Genomic DNA, 12,696 nt, shown 5'->3' with positions numbered 1-12,696 from the left:
TGAAGAAAATAATGACTGGGTCGTCCAAATTAAGCTCGGTTGAATTAAAGTCGGATGGTTGGAAAGTCATCTCTAGTATGTTCAGCATTGGTTGATGATCACTGGTTGCACTCTCCACTACAAGCATGGCCCGGTATGTGTGCTTTCAAGCAGAGCTCATTTGTCCCCCTCTAGCGAAACCTCCGAAGATGCAATTGATCACTCCACGGGGTTGATTAGGTTGAGTTATATGAGCTTTGTCTTTGTCTCAAGAAGATTGACCTGCAGGGGATAAGTCAAAGTTCTGTGTGCTTCGCTTCTGGATGTGGCCTCCAATATACTTGTCGAGATATCCTTGCCGAGCTAATCGCTGAAGCAAATCTTTGTCTATGACACATACATCAATTGTATGTCCGTGCTTCTGGTAGAAAGTGCAGTACTTGGTTTCGTCAATATTCTTTGCCTCTGGGTAGGTTCCAGCCTTCCGAGAAGGTTTGAATAATTTGGAGTTCATAATTTCTTTGATGATGTCCTCCCATTTAGTGTTGAACTGTGTATATGAATCGCATCACGACATTAATCGTGGAGGCCTCTTGCTGTCACATCCTTTGTCATCTTCTTTATTGGCCGAGTTTTTGTCAGATTTCCTGGCTTGTCTTAATTCTTCAATTTTCATTTGGCCTTTAGCCTTTTCTTGAAACTCGGCGAAGGTTTTTGGTTTGGCAACTGTGATCATATCCTGGAGGTCTAGAATGGTCATCGCTACCTTGGCGAAACGAGTAACATATCCTTCAGACTCTCATGCTGTCCTTACTTAATGGCGTTTAAATATTCGAAATCGTGAAGGTAGATTGAAGATGCAGCGAAGCGATCTTCGAATTACTTGGGAAGCTCCTGAAAGCGCGAGATAGAATTTGCAGGCAAAGAACAAAACCAATCAAGTGCAAAACTATCTAAAAAAGTAGGAAAGCAACGACATAACACAGGGTCAAAAGCACCGTTTACTATCATTATTGATCGGAATTTCTTGACGTGCTTCTTTGGATCTCCTAACCCATCATAAGGAGTTAGGGTCGTCAACAAAGTGAATCTTCTGGGTATTTGAAAATTGAGTAAAGTATCGTTTTTGTTCTCAACGTTTGGGGTAAGTCTTATTTGTGTCCCTAACGTTTAAATCGTCCTATTTGTATTCTTAACGTTTATAAAAGTGATTTAATGTTATCCTACTATCAATTATACTAACAAATCAGATTATATTTTTTAATTATTCTCACTTGGATGTATTCATTCTCAATTAGGTCTCACTTGGATATATTCGATTTTAATATTATACTCATTATTTGTGTTTAGATTTAATTATATCCTTAGAAAAGTGAATTATGTAAATGTTGTAGGAATTAGTTTCAACATTTGATGAGTTATTTTTCGAAGTAGATCATCAATTCTATTCCAGACATTTGTATTCTAACTTCAAGAAGAGATTTTTTAAAACTCAAACTAAAGCGCTCATGATGTATAATTGATGGCAGGATAACATTGAATCACTTTTACAAACGTTAGGGATACAAATAGGACGATTTAAACGTTAGAGACACAAATAGGATTTACCCTAAACGTTGGGGACAAAAACGATACTTTACTCTTGAAAATTCATGATGTCAGCAGTGAACGGCCCTATAGCGTTGTCGGGTTCATTGTCTTCGTTTTCTCGCCGAGCTTCCTCGTGCTGAGGAGTTTCAAAAACGTGTTGGATCGGATTCGTTCTCTTCATTCTCCACTCGTTTGGTACGATCACCATTGTTTTCAATCCGAGCATTAGTTAGCTCGGCTATCTGGTTCGCCATCCTTTGATTTTTCTCCGCCATGTGTTGACTTGCTTATTGCAGCTCAATTACCATCTGAAGGAGTTCAGAGGGTGTTGGTGGAGGTAGATCAGCCATGGATGGATAAAGAAAGTTTTGATGCCAATGAAAGGGGTAAGGAAAAATTTTATATCTTCGGCCCCACGGTGGGCACCAATTGTTCTTGCCTGATTCTACCGATGTATAGCTCGTCCTCCAGTAAATGTCGGCAAGCTCTCCAACGCTCAAGTAAGTGAGTGAGTAATAAGTTCTTTTTTTTTTTAAATTATGACCTGAACAAAACTTCTTACTGTTTCCTTATACTAAGAGGTCAGGAATAACCGCTGCATTTTCGAATAATTGTATTTTGATCTTATAACGTTCGTAGCCAAACTATACACAACTAGAAAATAAATTAATACAGACAGATTTACAGACAGATTTAGTCTTTATTACAGACGGATTTTTGGTTACCGACGAATTTTGTCCCTCTATAAAAGCCTCGTCGGAAATTATTTACCGACGGATTTTTTTCCGTCGGAAAATTACCGACGGATTTTTACCAATTACCGACGGATTTTCCCTCTGTAAATTCTCTATCCATTTTCCTAAGACGACGAATTTTTCGACGGATTTTCCGACAGATTTTCCGTCTGTAATTACAGACGGATACAGACGGATTTTCCGACGAATTTTCCATCTGTAATTACAGACGAATTTTTCGACTGATTTTCCGTCTGTAATTACAAATATTACAGACAGATTTTTCGACAGATTTTCTATCTGTAATTTGAATCTTGAAAAACCATCTTACACTCTAATTACAAACAGAAAATCTGTCTGTAAATCCGTCGGTAAGGTAAAATAATTTTTTCTTAGATTTTTCTATTACAAAAATAAACCTATTTTCATACAAAATAAATATAAATTTAATAAATACAATTTTTTTATCTATTTTGTATTCAAATATTTATAATAATTCAAAAAATAAACAAATTCATCGTATTATCAAACTAAAAGAAAAGTACTATAAACAAACAAGTTAATATAATTCAAAACATAAACAAAGTGTATTAATACATCAACTATAATTCATCACAAACAAAGTGTATTTCTAATTCAAGCTACAAGAACAAAGAATCAATGATCTTCCTACCCAACCAAAACCAAGCCTACTTGCTAATTAGCTTACAGTCACATGCATTCAACTAAATAAATTAAACAAGAATATCCTACTTTTTTGAAGCTGAAAAATGAAGCTTTAAGGGAGAATGTGGCTAGTTTGCAGCAGAACTTGGCCGAGAACCTTAGATCCTCCTTCCTTGGCTCTTTTCTCAGCTTGTACTTCTTCCCCCAATTTTGGGATGTTACAAACACAGCTCAAACACCCAAACTAAAATAACAGAATAAGATATAGTGCATGAGCGATTTTATTTAAATCACAATATACAATTTCTTCTTTATTACCAAATTAAATACCGACCAAAAAAAAGGTAAAGACTAAAGAACTAATAAAGATGCATGGTACACCACCTTTTTTATGTTTCTAGTACGTTATCCATGTGAAGTTGGTAAAGAGAAGCTAAGTGCAATTTAGGTTTCTTTATTTAAGTACAACATAATTTAATCATCCTTTTCATATCAAATCCATAGATTGTTATTGAATTCCTACCAAGACAGACAACATTATATGAAAAAGAAAGCAAAAATTAGTAAAGATCATCTTACCTTTCTTGGGTCTAGTCCAGGTTGAAAGCCAATCCCCACCACCTTTTCTACTCTGTGTATGTGGCCGTAATCCACAGATAAGCCTAAGAAGCAACATTGTCAGTAGCCATCAACTAAGTAGATCAAAACTTGGAAGAAATTCACCGGAGATGCATACATTTTAGGTGTCCTGATGTCATAAAGTCTAACAGAACCATCTACAAAACCAGCTGCCAACTGTCCCCCATGAACTTGAGATGCAGTCTGAAATACAAGTATTAATACATATATCAGGAGAGAAAATCATTTTTAAGGAACTTGTCATGTTCCACCGGGTTTTAGGTTCCACAATGAACTTGTCATGTATCATCAATCAACACATGCATAACAATGTATCATCAATCTCAACTCTTTGAATCTCAATGCCTGGGAAACCAAATCACTAACTAAAGCTTCCATACAAACAACTGCAGAAGTTCCGATTCGAGACACAATGTCCAATTTCACACCACTTGATGTAGACCTATTTGCAGCTCTCAACTCCAGCCGCAGCCATGAAAACAACAAACGGAGTGTAGTTTTCCTTAGAGGTTCCAAAAGTTTCTAGGAGAAAAATATGCACTTTATCCAAAAACTGGAAATCGATCAAGTTTGACATAACCCAATCAGTCAAATACAGAATCATTAGTCCATGAGAAATATTACCGTGAGGCCCATCTTTCTTTCCCCAAATTTCAAACAATGCCTTGAGTATCACAAATACCCCAAGATTAAGTCTGTATCAGTATATGGGGATTTTCATTTTCTGTTTTCCTTTACCTTTGTTGTTCTTTTGGTGCAAACTTATCCAGTAGTAGTTTTAGCTTCCTATATAATCCTATTTCTACTCTTTTATCACAGAAATAAATATTTTTAGTATTTTGAAACAGTTTCATAAAATAGGAGATCATCAGCCATTCAGTCCAATCATAATCTTAGAAAAAGTAAAAAATATATGGCAGGAGTTTCAAATACCCCAAAAAAATTGAAATTGGCTATAGAACTGTTATAGAATAAAGTATCCATGTAATAAGAATCTTTGTTTATAGCTTAATGCAATGGGAAGAGAAACACACTTACCAGTGATGCAGACAAGGGTTTCCTTTCTAGACAAATCAGTCACATGCTGCAATGAGACTTCACCCAATCAAAACCATCGATTCAGCAAATTCAAATAAAATAAGAACAAGGAAAAAAGATGAACATAGTTTACTCACAATAAAGGTGTCATTGAATGATGCAAAAATGTGAGCAACACCAAAAACATGTTCGCCCTCTCTAACAGTATCCTTATCACATTCCCAATTGCACAACCAACATAACAAGTTCTAATAATGAAAAAAATAGCATCTTATTATTGCTTCCTTCAAATTAACAGAACAATGAGATCATAACGAAAACATAGGTTGCTAGGGAAAAAGAAAAAGAGTTTATTTAAAAGGAAAATCAACATCTAGCTGAATCACCTAATACACTACAATCAGACTTCTTCATTGATTATCACATATCAAACAAGATGACGTGGACTAATAATTAAGAACAAGAATGGAAGACTAACCAACAGAAATTGGTGGACTAATAATTAAGAACAAGAATTGTAATAGACACCTCTTCAACTACCTAAAAATTAAAATAGATGTTCAATCGGGAAAATATTTTAGTCTTAATAAATAAATAAATAAATAAATGATTCAACCTTATGATCAGTTTCTTATTTTCTTATTTTTCTAATAACCAAAGAATCATTTTTATTTAAACCGAAAGAAAATAGATGTTTAATTGTCCAATTTTCTTTGTATTCATAATGCTCTCTGTTACTTTTAGAAGCAATCAATATATGAAATAAGTTATTGCTTAAGGTACTATATTGAAAGGCCATCTCTGGTTCACATTGAATTAAACAAGGAGAAGCAAAACTAAAATATTGGTCATGAAGGCTTTTAGTTTGCTTATACTTCATACAAAATAAAAACCAAAATAATTATTGGTCATGAAGTAGTACATACAAGTAGTACTCATCAATTATATTAGGCACAAAACAGTGGTTTAATAATAACTAACAACTTCAAGCAAGGAAAAATACTACCAATTTCATAAGCAATCCAAGAGGAAAAGTACCTAAATCTTGTGAATTGAGAAAAGGAAACACAGAAAACAAGTTCCGCTCTTTTCCATCTCTCTCAGGAAATTCATCAAACACATGGCAAGCATAACAATACTGAAGCGAGGTTGCAACATTGGGGGTAACACCAGACTTTCCCACCAAATGGGTCTTGATTTTCTAAAGGTTTCAAATAGTAACAAAGCATAAGAGGTTGCCCTAAGGAAACTAGTTATAATTTTTTACATAAGACTTACATATGGACATGTCATTTGACAATGGGTGAAAGAAGCAGTGCATCTGTGTCTTGAATCCTTGATCCAATAAAAGTGAAACATCTCTTCAGAAAGGGGGAAAAATGAATACAAATTAGTTCCCTGGAGATAAGTTTGCTAAACAACTCAACAAAATGTAAAAATTGAAGAAGCACAAACATTACCTGAGACAGTAGCATGACAACAAAAGAGAAATAAAAGTTGTAAGAAATAATTAGTTGTAAGAAATAATTAGTTGTAAGAAATGGAAAGAAATAATGGGTGGGAAGAATAATTAATCAGTTATAAAAAATGGAAAGAAATAAAAGTAAAATAGCATGACAACAAAAGGAAGAAGTTACCGCTTTGTGCGATCATTACCTGAGAGAAATTTTATGATAGTTAAAATCAGCTCCACAAATCAGCAAAAGAAAGAAGTTACCCCTTTGTGCGATCATTACCTGAGAGAAATTTTATGATAGTTAAAATCAGTTCCACAAATCAGCAAAAGGAAGAAGTTACACCACGGCCTCGTCATCTGCCACCATCCCAACCATTACTGTATTCCATACCTCCATCGTAATTTCCTATGTGAAACAGATTGTGTCCAAGTAAGTATTTTTCATATTCCCGAAGAAACCAAAACAAAAAGTATAAGGAATCTTCTGATCAAAAAATAAAAATAATAAGTGGTCAGCAATGCCTCTACCCCTTCCTCTTCCCCTCCCCCTTCCACCATGTCCTCTTCCTCGCACCCTTCGTGAGGCTTCTGTATCAATCGAATCGAGTCAGAATAACAACCATATTAATCTATCAAAATAATTGCCAGAAGAATTATAGTTTACCTCCTTCCTCATCATATTCATTTAAAGATTTTACTTGATCAGCTGGAAGAGGAGGCTGGTATCTACATAAGAAAAAAGACTTAAAACTTTAGCAAGCAGTGAAAAAATAATAAAGCATGTAACCAGTATAACAACTCACACAAAGAATATTGCCTAAATTTTTATATCAGGTATAACACATTATGAATACAAAAGTAAATGAAATACAGAAACTCCATATCCCTGTCAGTCTTAACATGAGATGATTTTTCATGCCGTCTAGAATCTTGATGCTTAATTGACAAAAGTGACAAGAAGCAGCAAGATAGTCACAATCAATTTGAAGTCAAAGTATTACCTTTTAATAGAAAGCCATGCACGACTTCTAGAACAATATGCAGATCTGGAAAAGCAACATGTAGAATTGCTTGAAAGGCATAGAAAAGATCCAGGATGGAATAGATGATGTCAAGAAAGCAGCTTTCAAAGTAGGGGTAAAAGAGGTCCAGAGTCTAAGTTCATAAATGCCTTAGCTGCATAAATTACAGCATTAAAAGCTAAAATAGAAAAGGAAATAAAAAATACAGCAGAGTCTAAGTTTACATTGCATTGTTGCTGTTTGAACCAAACTCTTGTGGTAATTTCTAGAAGTGGGCTATGGATGCTAAGCAGGAAGCTGCAAAAGCCTACAAACAAGTTGATAAATTGAAGAATAAATTTCCAAAACAGAAACCGTGCAGCATCCTTGCTTTGACCAAGCAATGAGGATGAAGGGTACAAGTTTGTTCCCATGCCAAGCCTTCTTCCAGTTTCCTTGGCAATAGCAAGCTGATCACCTAGAGAAAAAGAAACCCAAAAGAAATTTCTAAGCAACATGATTTGAGTTAATGGTATGAAAAAAAAAAAAGAAAAATAACACCACAAATCTTACAGTAATCATTTTTACATTAACACCAAGGTTCAGGTCTCTTGTGATGGTTTCAGTGCTATCATGCCTGGGAGGATCAAATAGTGGTAGCAGCGCAAGAAATTGCCATAGTGCACCATGAGCATCTTTTGATTTCTCAGGTACTTCCTGTTATATAAAGATATTCAAGCAGCAATTATGAATAAAAACTCATTCAACCAAGTTGTAAACTATAAATGTTAATATCCTTTTTTTACCGAAGCTGTCTAGCAACCCCCAAAGATCAGAGCCCACGCTCAGCAAACTTAACAATAGTTGCATAGCCTTTCTCTTCACATCCTCTTTGTAGTTGCAGAGGTTCAATATCTAAACCGGAAGAAAAGAATATTGTTAAGTCCCCTGCACAAACATAATCAGCTGGTGCCAATAGCAGAATAATTTTACCTGCTCTGGAGCACCTTTGCTGGATATATGCCAATTTCCATCAGATTCAATGTAAGTTAGAGCAGTCCTCTTGTCTCCAGGATTGAAAGGGAAAAAATGGACCTCCCTGATTCCAGCTCTTGCCTGCAAAATTTACATTAAGATTTAGAAATTCTTACCTTTAAATTCAACATATATTTTTTCCCTTTTAATTTCTTATATTGAAAAATCAATTTGGGAATATATTTACCTCCTTTGGATCAACAAGCACACCAACAATTACGGCATCTATATCATCTTGATTCTCAGTCCTATATGGAAGACCAAGTTAACATGGACACAAGTCTTTAATCACTGAGACACTGTGAATCAATAAAAACCTAAACCCCAAAAAATTCAACCAAAATGAAACTAGTCAATGCATTCAGGAACCTTGATTTCACAAACAAGTTTATAAGAACACAAAATAAAGAACTGTAACCGTTACAAGTTCTTACCATAGAATAGGAAATAGAATTAGAGCTAGCGATAGAACATAGGATAATATAATTAGAGTTAGCGATGGAATTGAATGAAATAAAACAGCGATGAAAGAGAAAGGAGATTAGGGTTACCTGCACAGCTGAGGCAAGATCGAAGAGAGAAACGCAGCAACACACGGAGAAGAGCAAGCACTAGTGGCGAGATCAAAGAGAGACACGCACATTAGGGTTCGTAAGGGAGCAACGCGAGCAAGGCCGACGGAGGGGGTGCGATAGAGAAGAACAGGTAAGGGGTGCGACAGAGCCTCGGTGCAATGGAAGTTCAGTGTAATGGAGGTTCGGTACGACGGCGGTGCAAGGCTGATAGCGCCGCCGATGGAGCATTTAGAGGGATGAGTGTAGAGCGCGGAAGTGGGAACTGAAACGGAGAGAAGAACGTGATTCCAAAACTTTATTTTAATATTTCCGACGGAAAATTTTAAATTACAGACGGATTTTCCGTCTGTAATAATTTAATAAAATTGAAGCTTTCTGTCTATTTAATTACAGACGAATTTTTCGTCTGTAACTATTTTCCACGAAAAAAAATTAATTTTTCCGATAGAATTATCGACAAATTCTCTTTTCCGTCTGTAATTTATGTTAATTCATTTTCTTTGTTTTCCGACAAAAAATCTCTCTAAAATTCTGTCTGTATTTCCGTGGGATAAAATCCGTCGGAAATATCCGTCTGTAATAACTAATTTTCTAGTAGTGATAGTTTTCATAGTCGAATTATAGTTCTGTAACTGATGCATAACGGTCATATATATATATATATATATATAATAATTAATAATAATGTGATAGCTGATTTTAATATATACATAATATTTTTATATAAAAATTATGTTATATATTTTGTCCCTATTTGTAAAAAAAATTTTAAATCCATCACTTGAGATGTATGCCTTTCTTTTTCTCGTTAGGAGCCGTATAGTTGTCCAATGGAAAAATAAATGGGATCAAATTGAAAATTCACTTTAAAATAAATATATTATGTTACTGTTTGGGATCCATGTTTGATGAACATTCGATCGTGGTCCAGGTTTAATTAGAAATTCGTATAAATTATTCATCCTGTCCTAATTGAAGCGATAAAGTACACAATTGTGCAATTAAATTATCGTAAAAAGCAGATCTCATTGGTGTGATCATCATTCCCTTGTATTTTAAGTAAGACGGACGGATAAGATCATAAATGTAAACATCGCATGCATCTACTTCTCACTGGGGAGGAATAAACTATAAAAAATAAACACCATGGACGTTTGTCTTGTTAAATAATTTTCCACTCTTAAAAGGAAATAACATTAAGAATGAATATTCAATTGTAATTAGAATCTTTTCGCCGAAAATAATTATAGAATGATAAGAATCCTAGGGGCGAGTTACTTTGTCGGATAGCACAATATTATGCAAACAGATAAAGTTGGAAGAACATTAAAGTCGTCTTAAACAAATGCCACACCTCTCTTATTGTGACTCTTCCCTTGTTTGCATCCTATTAAATTTATCGAACTTTTTAAGACCCTTGTTAGTAAAAGTTAATTTATTTCTAAACTAAACTACATCTTATCTCCTTTTACTTTACTTAACAATTCATATTGAATTTTAAATTACAATGCATGTATATTACCTATTGTTTTTCTTAACTCTACTATGTTGCACTATGTGAAATTAAAGAAATTTGGGAGTCTCTTAATTTTGTGTCACGTGCCTTTCCATCAAAAGGCAAAGCAGAATTTTTTAAGGTGCACCTAAATGACTCAAATTATCATCCTCTAATGTTAAAGATTCAAAAAAGAAAAGTAAATAAAACAATATTTTAAGCACCAAAAAAAATTAATAAAGTTTTATTATATATTTTGATTTGAATCAAAATAATTTATTGAAGGTTCTACTTTTATAAACTCTTCTATTCTTCCATTAAGCGTTTTTGGAAGCTAGTAGCGGTTCCTTTCTAACTTATTTATTTGTCATCAACTCTCTAATTTGTATCCATCTCTCAAGTAAGCTCTTTAACTTATTACCTCTTTTCAAAAGCAATTATTTTGTTTATTGTTGGTTGACTGACTTTCACGGTAATTAAAAAATAATGCAATTGGATAATATCAATTTTGTTAACTACATTTTAGTTTTTTTTTTTAAATTTAGAGTAAACACTCAATTTGATTTCGGTCAACTTTTTCAAAAGATAAAGTAATTCCTATTAAAAAAAATACTATGGTCCCTAGTAAAATTATTTTAGGAAAACACGATTTTTTTGTTAAAAAATCTATTAAATAGTAACGAATCAAAAATCAGTTTTGTGAGATTTTATTTGTAATTTGTGGAAATTTTAAATCCCCACAAACTATTAATAATTTTTTTAAAAAAAATCCTTCACTAATAGTGATTATGTAAAGAAGGACTATTGTCAGAAATTATGTCACAAGAAGAAAAGGTAATTACAATACAAAAACATTTTAAAAAGAAAAAATTACGTCACATAAAAAATGAGAGAAGAGAATCGTGATGTTGATGGTGGTAGATGAGATAATCATGATGACAAGATATGATTGCATAATTGAAATAGTGAGGTAATAATTATAACAATGACGATGAAAAAAACAATGATAGTGATGATAGTAGTTGTAACACCCTTATTATCAGAATGTCACGCTTTCAGATTCGAAATCGTATCGTTGTTTTCTTTGAAAAACTAGAAGATACTTTTTCTTAATCAAACATACATATCTAACCAAATTCAATTACAATCTTCATATATATATATATATATATAAACATACCAGATTTTGTATACAAGTAACTTATAAATAATATAAGTATACATATCATTACAACTCATATCCCTCTTACAAAAATATAATGATAAAGGCGAGAAAAAACTATAATATACACACAATTAATTATCATAAGAGGATACGTATAAAATAAAGAACTGATTTCAACTGCAGTGATTATTGCTCATCTTATGAATCATTAACAATTAATTATCCAAAATTTAAAGCTCATTTCTTTAGTTAAAAGAATTTCAAAACTCAATTAATATTTCATAACATAATCGATTACAGTCTCCGTCCCAAAATATAATCAAATCTCGTTACAGCCTCCAATCCAAATCAAATCAAATCACCATCAAAACTCAGGCTCAAAATAGAATCAATTACCGGCATCAAATGATACAAGGCAAATACAATCAAAGAACAATTATAGCCAGTACCAACATCAAAAACAACCCCCAACATCACCACTGCCATTATAAGGAATCTCCTAGTTGTTCAAGCATAAACAAAATAATACAAGAAATACATAAACGGAGATGACAGTTAAGGCAAATAGTTTAGTTAGCATATAGGTACAATTATTCAAATAGACAAGCCAAATACAAGATGCACACCCAAACAATACACACAAATGCAAATGATGCATGCCTGTTGATGTACAGAAATCTGTCTCTCAACAAATTTTCTTCAGCAAGTATACCAAATTGTCGTCAAATAAAAACTCACAGTAGAGTGAGGTCGAATCCCACAGGGATTGATTGGTTGAGCAACTTTAAATAGAGGAGTTTTCTAGTTGAACTAAGCAAAGTTGGTTTGAGAATTGCAGAAAGTAAAATAGCGGGAAATGTAAATAACAACAAATGTAAATAATGGAAAGTAAATTGCAGAATATAAAGTGTAAAAAGTAAATTGCAGAAACTTAAATAGGAATGGGAATGATAAACAATAATGTAAATAGCAGAATGTAAAGAATGGGGAAGATCAGAAGTGGGGGAGCTCATTGGGATTAGGAGATGTTGCATTCTCCGGATCAAGTTTATTCTCATCTCTTCCTCAGTCCATGCATTCATTGATCTCTTGGCAATCTTAGGTGATTGAATCCCAATTCCTTTGCAATTCAATCTCTCTAAACTTGAACAATTGCCCAATTCCTTGATCTAATTGCTTATGAAAAGAGATGAAGTACGATCACTGATTATACCACATGTTTTTCTAGATCAAAGTATTGGTGGGATTATATGTCACCGTATCCATCCAACCCCCAACCCAGTCCAACATGAGAAAGTATTTCTAGCATGATTTCCTCATTCC

At 33.6% G+C, this 12,696-nt stretch overlaps 1 protein-coding gene across 1 annotated transcript; it reads right to left on the bottom strand.

The window, feature by feature from the left end:
• Positions 1-2,868: 2,868 nt before the first annotated feature.
• Positions 2,869-11,859, bottom strand: LOC148555461 (uncharacterized). Its single transcript, XM_088490653.1, has 17 exons — positions 11,736-11,859; positions 8,690-9,059; positions 8,326-8,386; positions 8,097-8,219; positions 7,910-8,018; positions 7,677-7,820; positions 7,349-7,581; positions 7,104-7,278; positions 6,767-6,828; positions 6,631-6,687; positions 6,383-6,508; positions 5,925-6,007; positions 4,784-4,894; positions 4,647-4,692; positions 3,706-3,791; positions 3,549-3,631; positions 2,869-3,213 (listed from the first exon to the last, which is right to left on the bottom strand). Exons 1-6 carry the CDS (start codon positions 11,857-11,859, stop codon positions 7,810-7,812), a joined length of 798 nt encoding a protein of 265 aa, XP_088346779.1. The 3' UTR covers positions 2,869-3,213; positions 3,549-3,631; positions 3,706-3,791; positions 4,647-4,692; positions 4,784-4,894; positions 5,925-6,007; positions 6,383-6,508; positions 6,631-6,687; positions 6,767-6,828; positions 7,104-7,278; positions 7,349-7,581; positions 7,677-7,809.
• Between the last annotated feature and the right edge of the window lie 837 nt (positions 11,860-12,696).

Source organism: Arachis ipaensis, chromosome B6 (genome assembly GCF_059453495.1).
Source record: "Arachis ipaensis isolate K30076 ecotype BB chromosome B6, ASM5945349v1, whole genome shotgun sequence".
Lineage (NCBI taxonomy): Eukaryota > Viridiplantae > Streptophyta > Magnoliopsida > Fabales > Fabaceae > Arachis > Arachis ipaensis.
Note: the sequence above shows the minus strand (reverse complement) of the source record. Positions and strands in the feature narration are given on the sequence as shown.

Excerpts from the sequence above, each read along its gene's own strand:
- LOC148555461 (XM_088490653.1), bottom strand. The coding sequence starts at position 11,859 with ATGGCAGTGGTGATGTTGGGGGTTGTTTTTGATGTTGGTACTGGCTAT. Across the intron at positions 9,060-11,735 it reads TTTGAGCCTGAGTTTTGATG|ACGGAAAATCCGTCTGTAAT; the intron begins GTGATTTGATTT and ends AAATTATTACAG. Across the intron at positions 8,019-8,096 it reads GCAAAGGTGCTCCAGAGCAG|ATATTGAACCTCTGCAACTA; the intron begins GTAAAATTATTC and ends CTTCCGGTTTAG.